The following is a 21,637-nucleotide window of genomic DNA, read 5'->3' as shown; positions in this document are numbered from 1 at the left end:
GGCCAAACTGCAACAAAAAAATTGCGGGCACTGTGGTGGGTGCCTGTAGTCCCAGCTACTCAGGAGGCTGAAGCAAGAGAATCACCTAAGCCCAAGAGCTGTAGGCTGCTGTGAGCTGTGATACCACAGCACTCTACCAAGGGTGACAGAGTGAGACTCTGTCTCTAAAAAGAGTTTTTAAAAAGTTACTTTATAATGATAAAAGCTTTACTTAAATGGCAAGATATAAAAATTCTAAACCTGTATGTCCCTGATAACATAGTCTCAAAGTAAGTTAGTCATAAGTTTGATGAAACTATAAGGTGAAATTGAAAATTTTGTGATAATAATGGGAGATTTAAAAACAACTTTTAGTAAATGTTGAAAAATGTGGCATAAAAAGTCTTGAAGTTAAATTTGTGCAGTATATAGTCTAGCTGACATTTATTAAATATGACATCTTAACTTGCATTCCTGCTGCCTATGTACTTAAAATGATGAAGCACTTGCTAAGCTAAAAATTGGCCCCAGTCAATGTCAAGGGACTGAGGTATTTCAGATCATTTTCTGAGATCATAATTGCAATTTTGAGAGAAATCAATAACAGAAATATAACTAGAAAACTCAACATATTTGGAAACAATAAGTTTTAAATAATTGTAGAAATAAGAAAATAAATAGAACTGAAAGAAGTTGTAAATACAACATACCAAAACCTATGGAATTTCACTAAAATGATATTAACAGGAAATTTATGTACTTAGAAAAGATGAAAGGCTAAGCATCTAATTGAAGAAGTTATTAAAATGAACATAATAAACCTAAAGAAAGTAGAGGTAGAAAACCAAAGATATGAGTAGAAGTCAATCACATGGAAAACATACTATATATGGGATCAAGAAAACCAATGATTACTCTTTGATAAATCTCTAGATTTGTTAAAAAAGATGAGTATAGCATTGCAATTTAGATAATAAAATATTAGGAACAACTGTACACTAGTAAATTTGGAAACTTAGATGAAATGAAGAAATTCCTAGTAAAATACAAATTAACAACACCTATTGAAGAAAAATTAGAAAACCTGCACATCCTTTATTCCTAAAAGAAAATGAATCATTACTGTAAAACCTGACAAAGAAAAAGCAAGTCCCTGCCAGCTTTTTGGGTGAGTTATACCAAACTTCTAAGCAAAGAGTTTTTTCCAATATTATTGAAATAGAATAAGAATTAAGGAATATTTCTTAATGCAGGTGAAAGGCATAACTATAAAATTCTAGAGAACAATGTAGGAACATATCCTTGTGATCGTAAAAAAGGGAAAGATTTCTTAAACAAGATGTAAAATGTATTCCACTGCAGTGGAGAAAGTCATTGAAAATTCTTATTAAAATAGAGAACTTATATTGGTATAATCACTTTGGAAAATACTTTGACATTACACAGTAAATTTATATATGCATATATTCTGTGAACCTGATATTTTTATGTGTATACCATTAAATTTGTGTGCATTAGAATACATGTATAGGAATGTGCGTAAAAACATCATTCAAATCAATAAAAGCAGAAACAAGTCAGATGCCCAATTACAGTAACATAAAGTGTAGCAAAGTCTAGCAGTGGTATAGTAGAGAGCAAGGAAAGGAACAAGCCACTGTCACTCCCACTCACCTGGGAGTCTCAAAATCATACCATGGACAGAAGAACCCACTCGGAAGACTTCATACAGTATCACTCCATTCATGTAAAATTCAGAAATAGGCAAAACTAAAAACACAGTTTAGGATGCATGCAGGTCGTATTTTGTTCATCCTGTGACATCCTTTTTTGGGACATTTCAATCTCTCCAAAATTGAGATGCATATTATAAAAGAGTCACGTCTTAAAATAACACTTTGCAGCACTCGCTCTGTCTTAGACATGAAATAATGATGCATCTCACAATGGGAGAGCTTAAGTTCAATGAATATGGTAGGTGGTAAAACTATAAGGAAAAGCAGCAGAAGGATTAACAGAGAATTTGAGACACCTATGATCACCTATGTCTGAGAGGGAGAGGTGTTTATGAGAATTCTAAAGTATTGTCAATGTGCTGGGGTTTTTTCACCTAGGTATGGTATATTGGTTACTTCCATTATTATTCTTCAAACATGTTAGACTCTTGCACGTATGACAATCTTTTATGATTAAAAAAAGTGTGAACGAGGCAAGTAAGTGGAGACACAGTTATAACTGCTCAGGAAGCTGGATAGTAAAGGGGAGAAGAGAGGCAAGTGGAAGCTGCCACAGGAAATAAGCAGAACAACTGAGAGTAGGCTTGAGCCTACTTCCGAGCCTTTGCATGTGGAGAAATTGGCCTCTCAGAAGAGATACTGTCTATTTTAGCAACAGGGACAAAGGGAAAATGGGTATATGGAATTTGCAGTAGAATTGTCTGCACATTTTCCTTGTGATAATTTGTGTCCTCTAGAAAGAATTCATTTATGGGATGGAACAGTTACATATGTAACTCAGAAACAGCAGAGGTGGGCAAATGGCCACGAGGGGGAGACATCTAAAATGATAACTGGCTATTCAGCAGTTATCCCATGCCAGGCACTGAACTACGAGCCTTTTGCCCTTATCCCATTTATTCCTCTCATCAAAGCAATGACATATTCTCCCAGAATTCCTATCTAGTTTCTTACAGCCCCAGGAAAATAACAAAATACCACAGACTGGGAGGCTTAAACAACAGAAATTTATTTATTTATTTTTTTATTATCTTTTTTTTTTTTTTATTGTTGGGGATTCATTGAGGGTACAAGAAGCCAGGTTACACTGATTGCAATTGTTAGGTAAAGTCCCTCTTACAAAAATTTATTTCTTACAGTTTTTTTTTCTTTTATATTTTTATTGTTTGGGATTCACTGAGGGTACAGAATTAGGTCACACTGCATTTGTTACATAAAGTTCCTCTTATAGTTGTCTCCTTCCCCCAAGAGGTGTGCCATACACAGTGATCCCCCATCCCCCTCCTCCCCTCTCCCCACTCACTCATTCCCCCACCCCCCTGTATTAGCTCATCTATTGCCTTCATATTAGAATAGAGTATATTGGATTCTTGCTTCTCCATTCTTGTGATGCTTTACTAAGAAGGACGTGTTCCACTTCCATCCAGGTTAATACAAAAGATGTAAAATCTCTATCTTTTTTAGTGGCTGAATAGTATTCCATGGTATACACATACCACAGCTTTTTTTTTTTTTTTTTGCAGTTTTTGGCCAGGGCTGGGTTTGAACCGCCACCTCCAGTATATGGGGCCAGCGCCCTACTCCTTGAGCCAGACGCTGCCCAACATACCACAGCTTCTTAATCCATTCCTGGGTTGGTGGGCATTCAGGCTGTTTCCACATTTTGGCGATTGTAAATTGAGCTGTGATAAAGAGTCTAGTACAAATGTCCTTATGATAAAAGGATTTTATTTTTCTTCTGCATAGATGCCTAGTAATGGGATTGCAGGATCAAATGGGAAGTCTAATTTGAGTTCTTTGAGGATTCTCCATACTTCCTTCAAAAAAGGTAGTATTAGTTTGCAGTCCCACCAGCAGTGTAAAAGTGTTCCCTTCTCGTCACATCCACACCAGCATCTGCAGCTTTGAGACTTTGTGATGTGGGCCATTCTCACTGGGGTTAGGTGATATCTCAGTGTAGTTTTGATTTGCATTTCTGTGATGATTAGGGATGATGAGGATTTTTTTCATACATTTGTTAGCCATTTGTCTATCTTCTTTTTTTTTTTTTTTTTTTTTTAGAGACAGAGTCTCACTTTATGGCCCTCGGTAGAGTGCTATGGCATCACACAGCTCACAGCACCCTCCAACTCCTGGGCTTAAGTGATTCTCTCTCCTCAGCCTCCCGAGTAGCTGGGACCACAGGCGCCCACCACGACGCCCGGCTATTTTTTGGTTGCAGTTCAGCCGGGGCTGGGTTTGAACCCGCCACCCTCGGTATATGGGGCCGGCACCTTACCGACTGAGCCACACGTGCCGCCCTTGTCTATGTTCTTTAGTGAAGGTTCTGTTCATCTCTCTTTCCAGTGATACATGAGATTGTTGGGTCTTTTTTTTCTGATTAATTTGAGTTCTCTATAGATCCTAATTACCATGCTTTTGTCCAATTCATAATATGCAAATACCTTTTCCCATCATGAAGGTTGTCTGTTTGCTTTGGTTGTTCCTTTAGCTGTACAGAAGTGTTTCAGTTTAATTAAGTCCCATTTGTTTATTTTTGTTGTTAATGCAATTGCCACAGAAGTCTTCATAAAAATCTGTCCCTGGGTAGATATTGTCAAGTGTTTTCATCACACTTTTTTTGAGGATTTTTGTTTCATGACTTAGATTTAAATCTTTTATCCAACTTGAATCAATTTTTGTTAGTGGTGAGCCATGCAGGTCCAGTTTCAGTCTTTTACATGTGCTTTCCAGTTTTCCCAGCACCATTTATTGAATAGGGATTCTTTTCCCCAGTGTATGTTATTATTTGGTTTATCAAAGATCAGGTGGCTATAAGAAGTTAGTTTCATGTCATGGTTTGCTATACGGTTCCAAATGTCAATGTCTCTATTTTTGTGCCAATACCATGCTGTTTTGATTACTATGGCCTTATAGTATAGCTGAAAGTCTGGTAGAGTGATATTCCCAGCTTTCTTTTTTTTTTTTTTTTTTTGTAGAGACAGAGTCTCACTTTATGGCCTTCGGTAGAGTGCCGTGGCTTCACACAGCTCACAGCAACCTCCAACTCCTGGGGCTTAAGCGATCCTCTTGCCTCAGCCTCCCGAGTAGCTGGGACTACAGGCGCCTGCCACAATGCCCGGTTATTTTTTTGGTTGCAGTTTGGCCGGGGCCGGGCTTGAACCCGCCACCCTCGGCATATGGGGCCGGCGCCTTACCGACTGAGCCACAGGCGCCGCCCCCCAGCTTTCTTTTTATTACTAAGAATTGCCTTGGCTGTACAGGGTTTCTTCTGGTTCCATAAAAAATGAAGAATTATTTTTTTTCCCAAATTGAAAGCATGATGATGGTGTTTTAATGAAGATTGCATTGAATCTGTACATTGCTTTGCGTAGTATAGACATTTTCACAATGTTGATTTTTTTCCAGCCATAAGCATGGTATCTTGTTCCATTTGTTAATTTATTCTGATACTACTTTGCTTAGGGTTTTGTAATTTTCTTTGTAGAGGTCTTTCTTTATTTTGTTATGTATATTCCTAGGCATTTCCTTTTTTTTTTTTTTTTTTTGAAGCTACTGTGAAGAGAATTGTGTCTTTTTTTTTCTTTTTGTAGAGACAGAGTCTCACTTTATGGCCCTCAGTAGAGTGCCGTGGCCTCACACAGCTCACAACAACCTCCAACTCCTGGGCTTAAGTGATTCTCTTGCCTCAGCCTTCCAAGTAGCTGGGACTACAGGTACCTGCCACAATGCCCAGCTATTTTTTGGTTGCAGTTTGGCCAAGGCCGGGTTTGAACCGCCACCCTCGGTATATGGGGCCAGCACCTTACCGACTGAGCCACAGGCGCCGCCCAAGAATTGTGTCCTTGACTAGCTTCTCATCTTGGCTGTCATTGGCATATACAAAAGCTACTGATTTGTGGACATTGATTTTTTATCCTGAGATATTGTATATTTTTTGATCACTTCCAGGAGTCTTGTAGTTGAGTCTTTGGGGTTAAGTATAAGATCATATTGTTGGCAAAGAGCAAGAGTCAGACCTCCTCTGCCCCCATTTGGATGCACTTTATTTCCTCCTCTTGCCTGCTTATACTGGCTAGAACTTCCAGCACTATGTTGAATAGTAGTGGCAATAGAGGACAACCTTGTCTGGATCCAGTTCTAAGTGGAAAAGCCTTCAGTTTTACTCCATTCAGTATAATATTAGCTGTGGGTTTGTCATAGATGACTTCAATCAGATTCAGAAACGCGCCACCTATGCCTAAAGTCTTAAGTGTTCTAATTAGAAAAGGATGCTGAATTTTATTGAATGCTTTTTCTGTATCTATTGAGATGATCATATGGTCTTTGTTTTTGCTTCTGTGGATATGGTGAATTATATATATGGAGTTGTGTATACTAAATCAGCCTTGCATCCCTGGGATGAAACCTACTTGATTGTGATGAATGACTTTTTTAATGTGTAGCTGTAAGCTATCAGCTAGGATTTTATTGAGAATGTTTACATCTATATTCATTAGTGAAATTGGTCTTAAATTCTCCTTTTTAGTTGGACTTTTCCTGATTTGGGCATTAGGGTGACGTTTGCTTCATAGAATGTGTTGGGGAAGATTTCTTCCTTCTCAAATTTTTGAAATAATTTCTGCAGTATGGGTATGAACTTTTTTTAAGGTTTGATAGAATTCTGGTGTGAAGCCATCTGGACTAGGGCTTTTTTTGTTGTTGTTGGGAGATTTTTTTAGTGTTTCTCTGATGTCGGTTCTTGACATTGGTCTGTTCAAGAGATCTATTTCTTCTCGATTAAGTCCAGGGAGAGGATGTGATTCCATGTATTGATCCATTTCCTCCACATTGTAAAATTTCTTGGCATAAAGTTTCTTGTAGTACTCAGAGATGATCTCTTGTATCATTTGTTGTTATTTTCCCTTTATTGCTTCTGATTGAGGTTACTAGATATTTTAATTCTCTGTTTCTAGTTAATCTGGCCAAAGGATTATTGATTTTATTTATTTTTTCAAAAAGGCAATTTTTTATTTTGTTAATTTTCTGAGTGATTCTTTTGTTTTAAATTTCATTCATCTCTGATTTAATTTTGGTTATTTCTTTTCTTCTGCTGGGTTTGGGATTAGACTGTTCTTCTTTTTCCTATTTCATAAGATGGTTCATGAGTTTGTTGATGCACTCTCTTTCTGTTTTTCAAATGTAGGTATCTAATGCGATAAATTTCTCTCTTAAGACTGCTTTTGCTGTATCTGACAGGTTTTGGTAACTTGTGTCTTCATTGTTGCTACGTTTGAGGAAGTTAATGATTTCCTTTTTTTATCTCTTCTTGAACCCAACTATTATTCAGCAAAAGGTTGTTTAATTTCCAAGGCTTTGTTTGGGGATGAACATTTTTGTTGGAGTTGAGTTCCACCTTTATTGCCTTGTGGTCTGTTCAAGAGACCATACAAGGTATAATTTCTATTCTTTTAATTTTTCTGAGGTCTGACCTGTATCCTAGGATGCGGTCAGTTTTGGAGTATGTACTATGGGCTGATGAGAAAAATGTACATTTCTTAGCTTTGGAATGGTGTATTCTGTATATGTCTGTTAATCCCATTTGTTCTAGGGTCACATTTAATTCCTCTGTGACTTTGTCTAGTTTCTGTTTAAAGGATCTGTCCAATTCTGTCAATGGGGTGTTAAAGTCCCTAACTATTATGGGGATATGAGATATCCTATTGCTCAGACCCATCAAAGTCTGTTTCATAAATCTGGCAGTATTTAAGTTGGATGCATAAATATTTAAAATCGAAATGTCTTCTTGTTGTATTGTTCCTTTGACCAGTATTAAGTGTCCATCTTCGTCTTTAACTTTAATTGCATTAAATCTGCCTGCATCTGAAAATAAGATTGCATCCCTTTCCTCTAATTTCCATTTGCTTGAAATACCATTCTCCATCCCTTAACCCTGAGTCTTGATTTGTCCTTCAAGGCTAGGTGTGTCTCCTGGAGACAGCATATGGATGGCTTGTGCTTTTTCATCCAATCAGCCAGCCCTGCCTCTTCAGTGGTGAATTCAGCCCATTGACATGTATTGAGAGAATTGATAAGTGTCATGAAGTTATATTCATCTTATTTTTTGAAAGTCTATTGCAACACTGTGGAAGCTAAGTTTTGACCTTTAGCTTCTGGGTGCTTACTTTGCTGGTGGTCCATTGTGGTGGTCAATGTTGAGAATAGGTCTAAGGATTTCCTATAGAGTGGTCTTGTCATGCCGAATTTCCTTAGTGCTTGTATATCTGCAAAAGATTTGATTTCTCCATCAATTTTGGAGCTTAGTTTAGCAGGATACAGAATTATGGGCTAAAAATTGTTTTGTTGAAGAATGTTGAAGGTAGATGACCATGCTCTTCTGGCTTGGAAGGTTTCAGTTCAGTTTAGAGAATTTAGAAAAAGTCTGCTGTCATCCTAATGGCTCTGCATCTGTAGGTCAGTTGGCACTTACCCCTGGCTCTTGCAAGATTTTTTCTTTCATCTTGACTTTGGACAGGTTCATTACAATGTGTCTTAGAGAGGCTCTGTTTCAGTTGAAATGACCTGGAGTTTGATGTCCATCTGAAAAGAATGTGTCAGAGTCTTTAGTAAAACTTGGGAAGTTTTCATTTATGATAGTTTCCAGTAGGACTTCCATTCCTTTGGGACAATCTTCTTCCCCTTCAGGAATCCCTATTATTCATATGTTTGAATGCTTCATAATTCTCTAAGCACCTGTTCTGCTTTCTCTCTCTTCTTTTCTGACTGTTCAACTACCTGGGTTAACTCAAAAACTTGATTTTCTAGCTCTGAGGTTCTTTCTTCTCCATGGTCTAACCTATTTTTGATACTTTCTACTGCCTCTTTACATTCCCTGAGTGTCTCCTTCATTTCCTTAAGCTCTGCCATATCCTTTCTATATTTTGCATATCTCTTGTCCCACTTTTTGTTCTGTCTTTACATTTTCTCGTCCATTCCTTTTACAGTCGTTAGCATCATATTTAAATTCCTTTTCTTTCAAGTCCATTAATTCTTTATAGGTGGAGTCTTCTGCAATAGCTGCCTCATGGTCCTTTGGGGGAGTTCCCCTGTTTTGGTTTTTCATGTTGCCTGAATTTTTCTGCTGGTTTCTCCTCATGTGTTCTTTCTTCTTGTTCACTTCCTGTCCCTCCTCTTTCCTTCTCACTGCCTCCTTTGTTTCCAACAGAAGTCCTTGCTGTTGATGACAGTATGTTGCAATACATTGCCAGGACACCAGGTGGCGCTGTGGGTTTTTTAAGGAGACGGCACAGGCAGCAACGTCTATGGTCCTTATTCCAAACTTAGTTGCCTTTGGTGATTGCCAGATTGTTTTCTCAGCATTCATACCCTCCCAGGTTAGGATCTTAAAGTTCACCAGAATCCTTCAGGTGCAGGTCTCACAGTGCCCCCTGACTCCAGTTCCTATGATTGCATGAGGCCTTCAGTCTGGCCCAAGAGTGGAGTTCTGATCTCGCTAGGTGGAATTAAGATGGCCTGCTTTAGGTCCCTGCTAAGGCCTTCTCTACCTTCCCACAATGGCAGCCCCCTGGCCACCAAGACCTTCTCAGTATGGCTGCCTAGCCCACCACCAAACCTATGGTATGTCCACTCCAACCAGCATTCAAATCTGGTATACTGTTTAAGTCCTCCCAATCTTCCAAGCTTTCCACTCAACATGCAGTTTCCCCCAACAAATGAAAATTCCTTAAAGGCTTCCTCCCGTCAGACCTCTGTGTGTGTTGGGGGGGTAGTGGATCTGAGCCAGTCACAATCACTTGCCTGATTCCTCCAGATCATATGATGTATCCAGCTCACCATCTCCTCACTGTGCTCCCTGAACTATGACTCTGGGCAAGGTCCCTGTGCCAGGTATGGCTGAGTTCTCTCTTTTCCCCCAGTCATTCTAGGAGAGCTCAGCTGAACAATCCTTCTGGTGAGCCATCTTTCTCCCAATCCATTTCTTACACTTCTGAATTCTAGCAGTCCACAAGGTGTGGCAGGTTTGGTCTCCTCTGAGACCTCTCTCCTTAGCTTGTAGATGGCTGTCCCCTTGTGCATGCACAAGGCTGGTGTCTGTATGCTTAATCTCTTTTTATAAAGTACCAGGCAGACTTGATTAGGCCCCACCCTCAAGGCCTCAGTTTAACTTAGAAATAATTACATTCTGAGATGCTGGGAGTCAGGGCTTCACCATCTGAATTTGGGTGAGTCACAATTCAGACCATAAAACAATGCTTGTTTGGAAGAAAGGAAATGGAGAAAAACAAAGGTCAAACAACTCAGCCAGGCCATGCAGTTACACAGTGTCAGGGATGCAAATGCCAGCAGGTCACAGCAGTGGCTGAATACCCACCACTCCTCTATAAAAGCAGTCTTATGCCTTGAAGGGTGCAGACGAAAAGAAAAGCTCTTTTGGAGAATTATAATAAGTAAAACCTACTTAAATAAAGAAGTAATATTATCAGACTTTTCAGAGCTGTGCAGTCTGTACAAGGAAGCAATGAAGCTGAATGCTTCAGGCCCCTGGATTGACTGTCCCTCCCTTTTTATATCTGAACTTGTAGCATTAAGATTGTCATTTTTGGCTAAAATGGCAGGAAAAGTCAACAATTTAGTATCAGCTGGACTCTACTGTCCCTTGTTTGCTGTTTTGGAGAAGCCAGGTGCAAGTGATAGACTGAGGGGAGAGACACCTGCTGGACTCTGAGGACAAGTATAGGTGGGGCCTGTGTCTTTTTATATGTGGTCTCCTTCTTCCCTCTGCTGGCCAGAAGTGGGACTGCGCAGGAATGAGCAGACAGCCCAAACTCTCCTAAAAACCATAGATCTCCTGCCAAAAAGATTAAGAATCTGGTGGAATCTGACTGTGGCACCTGTCACTCCCTCTTTGCGCATGCGTGCATGCGCACACACACACACACACACACACACACAGCACACTGAATCAGTGGTACAATCAACTGTCACTTTTGGCATTTCATGACTGTGTAGCTCTTTTAAAATTTTAAAAAAAGTTTTCATCATGAAAAGAAAAAAACTGTTACATTTACCACCTTCTCATAAACAATGTTTCCTGAGTTACAGGAATATGAGAACTAGATGTTTTTTGATGTTTTAACAAAACACTGGTTTGTTCATTGTGTGTTTAGAAAGATTTTTTTCCCCCAACTTTTTGTTAATAAAAACTTTGTGTTGATTTCCTATGTGACAGCTGTAGGGCCCCACCATTTGGTTACAGTAGTTTTGAAAAAAGTAATTATTTTCATTTCCAAATGTGGATTTTCATCAAAATAAAACCAGTAGTTCATGTTTTAGAAAATTCACTTTGTCATACATATTTTGGGGAAAATGTTCCAAAGTAATAAAGGAGTCCCTTGAGCTCAGAAGCATTAAGTAAGTGCCAGAAGAAACCACTGGGCTCCCCAGGGCCTCCTGAGTTCCCCGTCAGTTGTGCTGCATGGGAGTGTATCTTTGTCTGGCTTAGCAAGACTCCAGAAGGGTGGCTCGACAGACTGCAGTGCCCTTGGCTCTCACGTGAGCCCCCAGGTGCTCTTGATGCAGTTATCAGAACATTAATTTAGAATGCAAGTCAGATCACGATACCCCTCTGCTTCCAGAGAGGCCAAATGGCACCTTTGATCTTACAATGAACTACTCTTTCCTTCCTGCCTTTGCTAGGCCAGGTGACCTGACTCCTGCTTGCCCCTCCAGGACTGTCCTCGGTCACTTTTCCTCCCCTTTTGGCTATTGTATTTTTCATCCCTCATGCATCTTTCTGTGACTGTATTTCAACACCGTTTGCCTCCTTCAGACCCCGGCTTCCTTGGGTAGTATTGTGTTTATGTATTTGTTGTTCATTCCTTGTCTCCACCACTAGGTGTCATCCCACCGGGAAAGTCCATTTCCATCTTGCTCTTTGTTGTATTCCAAGTCCTGAACAGACATTTGTTTACCACTGAATGAATGAGTGAAGTGAGTAAAGGAGTATATGGCGGGGTGAGCCACACCCAGGTCATTCCATGCAGCTCACAGAACTGAGTTCATTACATAAACTAGGAAGCAAAAAGAAGGCTGTGGCGGAGCTGCCCTGTCATGTTGGACTTCCTCTCACCATCAGAACTACTCCCTCCCAGCTTGGAGAACACCAGGGAAGCAGATAGCACCACCGCGGAGGGCAGCAAGGGAGCACAGCAGGCCTACTCAGCTCCTCAGTGCTGTGGCACTGACCCAGGAGGCAAACTCCAGTCACTCAATCAGCCAGGAACACTTCATGTCTCTCCAAGGCCTTCCCCTTGGAAAGGCAGCACCACGGTGCCATAGGCTCACAGCCCTGCTCTGAGGGGAAGTGAGCCTGTGTTTGGGGCTTGGCGAGCAGGCTAATGTCTACCCTTTCAGGGGTTCAGTCTCCATCCTCCCCGTCAGGCGCTCAAGGCCTGAGCAAGGAAAAATAAATTCAGAACTATCATCGGTTCGGAATCTGTGGCTTAGGGAAGCTTGAGGAGAGCCATCCCAAGAGAGGTAGCTGAGATGCTTGCTTGGGTCCCAGGAGGAGGCTTGGGTCAGACACCATGGGGTACAGCTTCCTCCCCCCTTAACTGCTGCCGGTTTGATGTAATCCCTGTGCTGTGTGTTGCCTCTCTCCTGGCACCTGACGTAGGAACCATCTAGAAAGTGAGGTCAAGCCAGAATGATAAGTCCAAGAGCAGGCCAGGGAAGCCATCAGGGCAGGCTGACCTGGGGGTCCTTCAGGAAGAAGGCCAACTTTTGGGCCACTGCCTCCAGCTCCCCTGAGTTGACATACTGGAGGAGGTTGCTGTTCGGGACGAAGTAGTGTTTCAGAAAGTGCTGGCTCACACACTTGTGCAGCTTCCTCACCAAGCGCAGAAAGGCTTTGTGGAAGGTCTGCCAGTCTTTCGAGTGGGGATATTTCTCACAGGTCCAAAAGAGCACTGTCTGTGGAAGGAAGAGGAGGTGTCAGACGTCGTTTTGGGCAATTGAGGAGGATATCTTCAGAAATGATCACGGAGTTTATGTGGCCTTGGAAGGAGGGAGGAAGAAGCCACCCAGGGCAGCCTGTGTCTGCCGCGAGCTTGTGTGACAGCTTCTGGTGGGCACCATTCTCACCAGCTGGCCTTCTGTCCTCCTCGCTAATTTATTCCCTCACTTTCCTCCAACATTTCCAATAACCATCACTCTCCTTAAATCTGCAATACCAATTCGAGGCAGACACCTTTGCCTCCTACTTTACAGGGAGAAAGGAAGCCCCCCCTCTAAACTGGGCAGTCCATGCTTGCTGTGGCATCCGCCCCTCCTCCCAGCTGGGCTGGTCCTGCCACAGGCTCGGGACCCACCTTCCAGGATCTGCCTGATGGATGACCCTCTTCCTGGGCAGCTTTTCTGCCTATTCCCAGCTCTCCTGCTCCCTCAGTCCCACGTCTCCCTCAGGCCCTAACCCTTACCTCTCTGCACACTCAGCCTTCTCCAAAGACCCCTAATTTGTTGCCATCTCTTTCCTCTTCCCCCATTCTCTGCCTCCGGTATACACTCCCAGGATTCTTCTGCCATTAAACTTCAAAAGCTGCTCTGGTTAAAGTCCAGTGACCTCTGTCTCTCCAAATCTCACAGGCCTTCGTTGGCCTGCATCTCACATGACCTTCCGCAGACCTGACCCCCATGGTCACTCTGTCTCTCTCCAGCCATCCTTCACTTGGCTTCCCAGCCAGTCTACCCTCAGGCTCTTCTCACCCCGCAGCTACTCCCAGGCAAGCTGATCCTCCAGCCCCCCTCTGAATGGTGAGGTTTCTGGAGACTTGGCTACAGGCCTCTTCTCTTCTGACTCCACATTTGCCCCTCAGCTATCTGTTTCTTTCACCACAGTGGCTTTAATGCTCATAAAACATAGGTGACTCGTTTCTCCAAGCGACCTCCTTCCCTGGTATCTCTTTTTTCTCATTATGTCGCTCTCGGTAGAGTGTCATGACGTCATAGCTTACAGCAACCTCAAACTCTTAGATTTAAGTGATTCTCTAGCCTCAGCCTCCCAAGTAGCTGGGACTACAGGCGCCTCCCACAATGCACAATGCCTGCCTACTTATTTTTTTTTGTCACTGTTGTTTAGCAGACCTGGGCCGGGTTTGAACCCACTAGCCCCGGTGCATGTGGCCGGCGCCCTAACCACTGAGCTACAAGCGCCAAGCCCTTGGTCTCTCTTTTGTATCTGAGTTACCTCAGCTCTCTCAGTCTCAGCATGTCCAGACTGAACTCCTGGTTCTCTCACACACATGATCCACCACCATAGTTGCTGATCCAGCCAGTTGTGCAAGACACACGCCCAGGAGGCATCTTCTCCTGCACTGCCCCAGTCAAGTCCCACAATCCTCCTGCCTAAGTATTTCTCACATCTTCCCACTTCTCTTCATCTCCACTCCTACCATCCTCATCCACACCCCTGCACATCTCACCAGGCCTCTGCAATAGTCGTCTCACCAGCCTGCAACTATGCTTGTCACCACACAGCAGCCAACGTGATCTTTTTAAAATATAAACCTATGTTCTTTTTTGTCTAAAATGATTCAAAGCTTTTCCATTGTTTGTTAACTAAAGACATAATCCTTAATAATGTTTGGTTTATAAGGTTTGGTCCTTACCTGTCTTTCCATGTCCCACTTCTCCCTTCCTACCCACACAGGCCTCATTTTACACTCTCTTCTACCACAGGACCTTTGCACATCCCACTTCTTCTGCAAAGAACATACTTCCTTCCCTTCTTTGTCAAGAAATCTAACAGATCAAATTTTCCTAGTATACCCATTATACAGTCTCTTAACCACGTACTTCTCATAATAAGCAATGATGACAGTAGTTTTCACATTTATGTGTTTATCTGATTTTTCATCTCTTCTACTAGATTATAAATTTCATGAGAGCAGTGGACTACACCTTTTTTCAGCATTATGACACTAGTACCCAGCAGAGGGACTAGTCTATGTGACACAGTCAATAAATACTTACTGAATAAGTGATTTAATTAATTAATTACTATCACATAGGGTTCATATATTGAGTGTTTTTATATAGTCTTTATCTTTTAGAGCAGTTATTGGCCACAGCAATCTATATTTTGACTTAGATTATATTATTTTGAATAAATGAGTCAGAGGTAATTCTATGCTATTCTTTTTGTTAGTTAAGCTTTTATCTCCCTGAGCAAACTGAAACAGTTAAGCCCTTAGTCAAGCTATGTACCTTTGGATACATTTTAGGAATAAATAAGCTGACGTAAGATCAGCTCTGCTTCACAGAAACAATGGTGGGGAGCAGCCTCTTTGGGGAGGAGGTGAGGACTTTGCAAGACAATGGCTGAGCTAGGTTGAGATGACTGTCATTGCCACATCCTTCCTACCACTGTTTTGCAACCCAACCTCGTCCACTTTCCCCAGCTTAACGACATGGCAGGGATCCAGCACACTCAGCCATTGTCTGGGCTGGTGTCTAACCACATTGTCACCAGACACGTCCATTCCCAGGAGTGCGCACCTGCATGGGAGAGAATTCTGCCCATGGATGAAGTGTGGAGGGCTAGAGGAACAGGCAGTAGGCACCGTTCTATTTATCCTACTTTGATCCACAAATAAGCTCCCTTTATAAAATACCCCTCCTTGAGAATACACAAGTCTATCGTGCCTTGTGGGTGGGGGTCAGGGAGGACTGACCCAGAACCTTTAATGAGTTGCCTTAAAATGCTCTAGCACAGAGGTTCTCAACCTTCCTAATGCCGCGACCCTTTAATACAGTTCCTCGTGTTGTGGTGACCCCCAACCATAAATTTATTTTCGTTGCCACTTCATAACTATAATTTTGCTACTATTATGAATCATAATGTAAATATCTGATATGCAGGATGTATTTTCATTGTTACAGAGGGGTCGCGACCCACAGGTTGAGAACCGCTGCTCTAGGTGATGTAGGAGATATTGGAATAGAAGCTGAGCCCTGGTGGAAGGCAGTTTGAGGTCTGTGGTGGCCCTGTTCAATCTTTCCTGAAACTTTCATGCTACTTAATGGTGTTTCTATCCATCTTAACTGAGGGGCGAAGAAGTTAATCATTAAGATTATGAGGTTTTGGCTGGGCATGATGGCTCATGCCTGTAATCCTAGCACTCTGAGAAGCTGAGGTGGGTGGATTCCTTGAGTTCAGAAACTTGAGACCAGCCTGAACAAGAGTAAGATCCCATCTCTACTAAAAACAGAAAAACTAGTTGGGTGTCGTGGCATAAACCTGTAGTTGCATCTACTTGGGAGGCTGAGGCAGGAGGATCACATGAGCCCAGGAGTTTGAGGTTGCTGTGAGCTATGATTCCATGGCACTCTACCCAGGGTGACAGAGTCAGGCTCTGTCTCAAAGAAAAAAAAAAAAGGAAGATTATGAGATTTTGATATGAGACAGATTGAATGTGTTCCTCAGCTCCACCTCTTCCCGGTGTGGCCTGTAGACAGGCAAATTAAATTCACGGAACATCTTAGAGTATGTTTTGGAAGCACTTGCCCTCCATCCAGGAGGACTGTGCCCGAGGACACAGCTGAGGATGTTGAAACTAAGGCCCCAGTGTGTGTAGACAAGACAATAACAGTTCCTTGGGTAGGTCAAGAGGGGCAGGTTATCGGGAAAGATGAGAGCACAAAACAAATGCCGAGGATTTTGTGCAACAAAGAAAAGCTGAGTTAGAAGTGAAGCCACTCATTCACTTACTCAGCAAATATGGACTGAGCCACCAGTAGGAAGCTGTGGGAGAGGCATTTGGTCTCTCTCATCCTTTTGCTCGTGAACAAGACCCTGAGGTGAGGTCTGTGTGCTGGGCAAGTAAGCCCAACCTGAACTTGGCCCTAAGTAGGTCACCTTAGAGAAGCAAGAGTAACAGGTGGACAGAGGATGGCTTTGTCCACTGAAGAGCGGGAGGTGCCACGTCCAGGTGTCTGCCCTGGGACCTTTGCTCACCTCTGCAGAAAGGCAGCACACCTTTCCTGAGGTCAGGGAGAAGGGCAGAAGCTCATGGCAGACACTAGCTGGGCTGGGCTGTGTGGTCCTGCAAGAGTCTGACGCCTCCTAACCCCAGCATGCTGCACACAGCCGCCACAGGAGTGTTCACTTCACTCTGTGTGGCCCACAGTTTGAGAAAGGAGTGGGAGGGTGATCAAAGGGCACCTCTCTGGGAAGTCCCCAGTTCTCCAGTCCAGATCAAAACGTGCTGCTTTGAGCCCTCACAGAGCACTGGGACTCTCCCCTCTGAGATCCCTCGAGGCTCAGTGGACCAAAGTCTGTCTCCCCTGCTAGACCAGAAGCTCCACGAGAGCAAGAAGACACCAGGTGCTCGTCCTGGTACCTCCAGGAGCGGAGCACACCAGCAGGCACTGGCCCAGAGACTCCAGCCCAGAGGCATCTCACTGAACAGACACTTGCTGAATGAATGAGGAGTGAGTGAACCCAGCAGTGAATGCATAATGTTGGGTTGGGGACAAGGGGAGGCAGGAGCTGGTGGAACAAGGGAAAATCCTTGCCTGATAATTTGGAACCTGGATGTTCCAAAGCTTGGGAACAGGTTTGTGGCAATGTTTATGTGATAACCTCGGCATTTCCTTGTTTTCCCCTCCGTGCATAGCGTCTGTGTGTGCATGAGCGCTTGTGTTTGGGTAGAACGGGAACTGAGTGGGTCATAACATCAGGGAAAACATGACTTCATCGAGGTGTGAGGCAAAAAACATGTTTTGTAATTCATTCCTGAACTTCAGGAGGGTTTCTGGCCCATAGGAGGACACAGTTGATTTGTTGAGTGAAATAACAGGGGGAGAGGGAGAGGGGAGGAGGAAAAAAGGAGGGGGAGGAAGAGGGGGGGTAGAGGGAGGAAGAGTGAAAAGGCAGGGGAGAGAAGAGACAGGGAAGGGGAGGAGGGGAGAGAGGGAGGGAATGGGGAGGGGAGTGGGGCAGAGGGGAGAGGGAGGGGTGTGGGGAGGAGGGGAGAGAGGGAGAGAAGGGGGAGGGGTGTGGGAAGGAAGGGAGAGAGGGAGGGAAGGGGGAGTGTGAAGAAGAAACTGGAAAAGGGAAGGTGGCAGTCGGAGGAGATTTCACCCTGGGCAGGAGTGTTGTGGACTGAGTTCACCTGTTACCATAATGAATAATGATTTGTGGGCTCACAAATCTGGATACTAGACCCCATCCTGCATTCACACACGCACCCCTTCTGAGCTGCTTTAGCTGGGCCCCATGAGGCCTCGGGGCAGCCCTGACCCACAGCGGCCCCCAGCCTTGTTCACCTGCAGGTGGTGAGATGTGAGGACCGGCCTCTTCCCTGGGCACCAGACGTCCTCCTTCAGCTGCCTCATGACCTGGAAGCATTTCCGGCGGCAGCCCCCATCCTCGTCCAGCTGCTCCAGCAGCACCTGCTCAGCCTGGAGGAAGCTCAGCTGCCAGTGATAATTTGAGCGGGCTAGCAAGTTAAACCCAAATGACTGGAAAAAGAGAAACATATTGGGAAATGAGAAGAGTGAGGCTTGCTGAACTGGAAAGCCATTCTCGAGGCAGTCGGTATCTGGGGAACCTGGCATTGGGTAGCACATCCTACTGGGAACAGAAGGGGCGTGAGGGGAAGAGGAGCCACCTTGGACTTAGACAGTTCACAGAAGATGGCAGAGCCAGCCTCAGAATCACACCACCCAGAGGGTCTGTTAAAGCATTGATTGCTAGGCCCTGCCCACATCCTCTCAGCAGGGCCAGAGTGGGAGCTGGGAATCTGCATTTCCAACAAGTTCCCAAGCGCTGCTTGTCCAGGGGCCCCATTTGGAGAAGTGCTGATCAATCGAGCCTTCTATCTTCCAGGAACCTGGGACTGGAGAGGCTACTGGTGTCTGTTTTGGGGAGCTGGGCCCCAGCCACTGATACCTTGATACATTCCACTCTCTCCGGGGAGGGCCAGCGCTTCAGACACCGAGGCCACCGGGCTTTCTCCGACCAGGTGGTGGGGATCTCCACTGCAGGGGCCAGCTCCAGCTCCACCGGACACACACAAGTTTCCACGGCAACCCAGACTGCAGAGCGGTTTGCTAGCATGCTGACCTTACCTGCGGGAACAGACCAGATGGACAATGGGAAGAGAAAAGCTCCATGGTGAGTGTCCGGAGAAGGAACATGTGAGCGCAAGCTCCGACCAGCTCCTGGCAACTGATGGGTCAACTTTCACGTAGCACATCAAGGGTGAGGCACTTACAGCAAAACCAGACCATTAGTCAGCTAACCACTATTAGAGCATCACTAAAGAGTCTTACTTTGGCAAGTTTTTCTTTTTTCTCTCTCCCCCAATCCCAAGCTTTTTGTGGCATCTTTTCTCTCTTTTTTTTCTTTGCTTAAAAGTATTAAGGAGGTACGAATGTTTTTGTTACATGGATGAATTGTGCTATGCTGAGCTCAGGGCTCTGAGGGCACCTGTCACCAGAGTAGTGTATATATATTATACCCTACAGTGAGGTTTTGAGTCCTCACCACCCTCCCATCCTCCCGTTCCTTTTAAATGAATAGATTCTTTCCCAAAGCCTCCCCTAAAAGAACAAAAAAGAAACAGCTATAGAATAAAAAGCAGTACAGTGCAGATGATCCTCATCTTACATCGGGGCTATATGCTGGTGCCTCCATCATAAGTCAAAATTATCATATGTTGAATACGCATTGAGTACACCTAAGCTACAGAGCATCACACCTTAGTGAGGCCAACCTTAAATGTGCTCAGCGCACTCCCGTTAGCCTCCAGTTGAGCAAAATCTAACACAAAGTCTATCTTGTAATAAAGCATTGAGTGTTTCATGTAATTTATTGAATGGTTGTGTGAGTAACGAAAGTCCAGTTTCTACCGAAAGCTTATCTCTTTCACACCATTGTGAAGTCAAAAAATCTTAGTGGAACTATCACATGTCAGGAACCATCTGTATTTGCTACTATAAAATGAAATCTAACCATTCTTTTATATTCTCCATTCCACCCAAAAACCTAAATGTTTTTCAGAGTACTGAGAACACAGGGCCGGTCAATGCCGTTTTGTTCAGTCTTATGCCCAGATGCTCTGATACTGGCCCCGGACAGCGTCAGCGCCCTTATTATCTGTTTGCCTTAAGTGGAGTTCAGTGTCACCTTTTCGCTGGGTCACTGTCTCTTTGATAATATTTGTTTCTCCCATTCACCCAGTCAGCGTCTCAGGTGTATCATCAGAAGCCCCTGTCATTGTAAAATACTTCAAAGCCTGTCACAGCACCTTATAAGGAGTCAAGCTGGAAGAAGCTTCCACTGCCTCATATTCCAAACCGGCCAAGAGAGGGAAAGAAAACTAAGGCATCTGCTAGAGTTTTCCGGATCACACCCAGAATGCCCTCATTTCTAATTTGCTTCCCCATATTTCAAAAGATACAATAATGTTTTGTTTGTTTGCCTTCATTACAGATAAGGATAAGCTGCCTTGAATCAGAATCTATTATTTCAGTTCTCCCTGCTCTGAGAAGAAAAAGGAAGCTCATTAATTGTGTGAGGCTGTTCAAAGGGAAACATTCCTCTCCTTGGCCCCGTATGATAAAGGGCTTATTGTCTGCATCACATCAGAGCTGCCCAGACAAGATCACGATGATGGCTGGTACTTGAGCATTATTTACTGAAAGCACTTGTCAACCTGGCCCAGTCTGAATCTCTGTTTTGCACTTTCACTGTTAATGATAATGTCATGGCGGTGAACAAGGGAGTTGACGCTGGGGCCATCCTGCTTCTGCAGCTCACCCGCTTGCTGGTACGTGACCTTTGACAAGTTACATAACCTCTCTAAGTTTTAATTTTCTCATCTATAAAACAGGTAGAAAGAGAATTCTTACTCTCCAGGGTTGTTATGAGGATTAAATAATCCATGAACGCATCCTTAATTTAGTAAACTCTATTAAACATGAACTATTGCCAGATGGAACCTTTCAGAACTGTTCTGTATGGACAAGCAAACATCTGTACAAATGCATCCTTTTATTTCTACACAAATGGAATCTCATATTGTTTAGTAGTTTTTCATTTAATTACCTAGCACGTGCATTTTTTTTATAACTCTGCATGTGTGTGTGGGGTGCCTGTCTGCCTCATTCCTCTTACAGGCTGCCGAGTAGCCTGCCAGGCAGAGGTAATATAATTCAATTTAGATGATTTTCCTTTGTTAGCCATTGGGATTGTTTCTAGTTATTTACTATTATAAAACCTGTGGCAGAAGATATCTGGTGCATATTTCTTTGTATACTTATAGAACTATACATGCTTCTAGAACTAGAATTGTTGAATTATTAAGAAAGCACATTACAAAATTTTTTTTTTAATTTTTTTTTTAAATATATTTTGATTTTTTTTTTTTTTTTTTTTTTTGTAGAGACAGTCTTACTCTATGGCCCTCGGTAGAGTGCCGTGGCCTCACACAGCTCACAGCAGCATCCGACTCCTGGGCTTAAGCGATTCTCTTGCCTCAGCCTCCCGAGTAGCTGGGACTACAGGCACCCGCCACAACACCCGGCTATTTTTTGGTTGCAGTTTGGCTGGGGCCGGGTTTGAACCCGCCACCCTCGGTACATGGGGCCAGAGCCCTACCGACTGAGCCACAGGCACCGCCCACAAAAATTTTTTTAATGGACAAAATCATATGGACCTATCTTTCAAAATAGGAGGCACCAATTTACACTTTCGAAAAGAATACATAAAAATACCCATGTCACCATGCCTGCCCTCCACTGAGCATGATCAAACTTTTCTTTCTTTCTTTTTTTTTTTTTTTTTTGAGACAGAATCTTACTCTGTCACCCTGGGGTAGAGTCATGGTGTCATCATAGCTGACAGCAACCTCAGACTC

At 43.4% G+C, this 21,637-nt stretch overlaps 1 protein-coding gene and 1 long non-coding RNA gene across 8 annotated transcripts in view; one reads left to right on the top strand and one right to left on the bottom strand.

The window, feature by feature from the left end:
* Positions 1–4,923: 4,923 nt before the first annotated feature.
* Positions 4,924–21,637, bottom strand: part of MAB21L3 (mab-21 like 3) — a 33,943-nt gene continuing 17,229 nt past the window's right edge. For all 7 annotated transcript variants that reach the window (XM_053591371.1, XM_053591376.1, XM_053591370.1 and 4 more), the window contains 3 exons: positions 18,667–18,845; positions 18,042–18,236; positions 4,924–12,686 (listed from right to left, as the gene is read on the bottom strand). In XM_053591371.1, the coding sequence (XP_053447346.1) occupies positions 12,453–12,686; positions 18,042–18,236; positions 18,667–18,845 (608 nt within the window). In that variant the 3' untranslated portion in view covers positions 4,924–12,452. The remainder of the gene's footprint in view (positions 12,687–18,041; positions 18,237–18,666; positions 18,846–21,637) is intronic.
* LOC128585948 (uncharacterized) lies at positions 18,779–21,101 on the top strand. The gene is made up of 2 exons (XR_008380159.1): positions 18,779–18,891; positions 20,212–21,101. It is a non-coding gene; the product is annotated as an uncharacterized LOC128585948 (long non-coding RNA).

The sequence above is a fragment of the Nycticebus coucang genome, chromosome 5 (assembly GCF_027406575.1).
Source record: "Nycticebus coucang isolate mNycCou1 chromosome 5, mNycCou1.pri, whole genome shotgun sequence".
Taxonomy (NCBI): Eukaryota; Metazoa; Chordata; class Mammalia; order Primates; family Lorisidae; genus Nycticebus; species Nycticebus coucang.
This window is presented reverse-complemented; position numbering and strand designations above follow the sequence as displayed.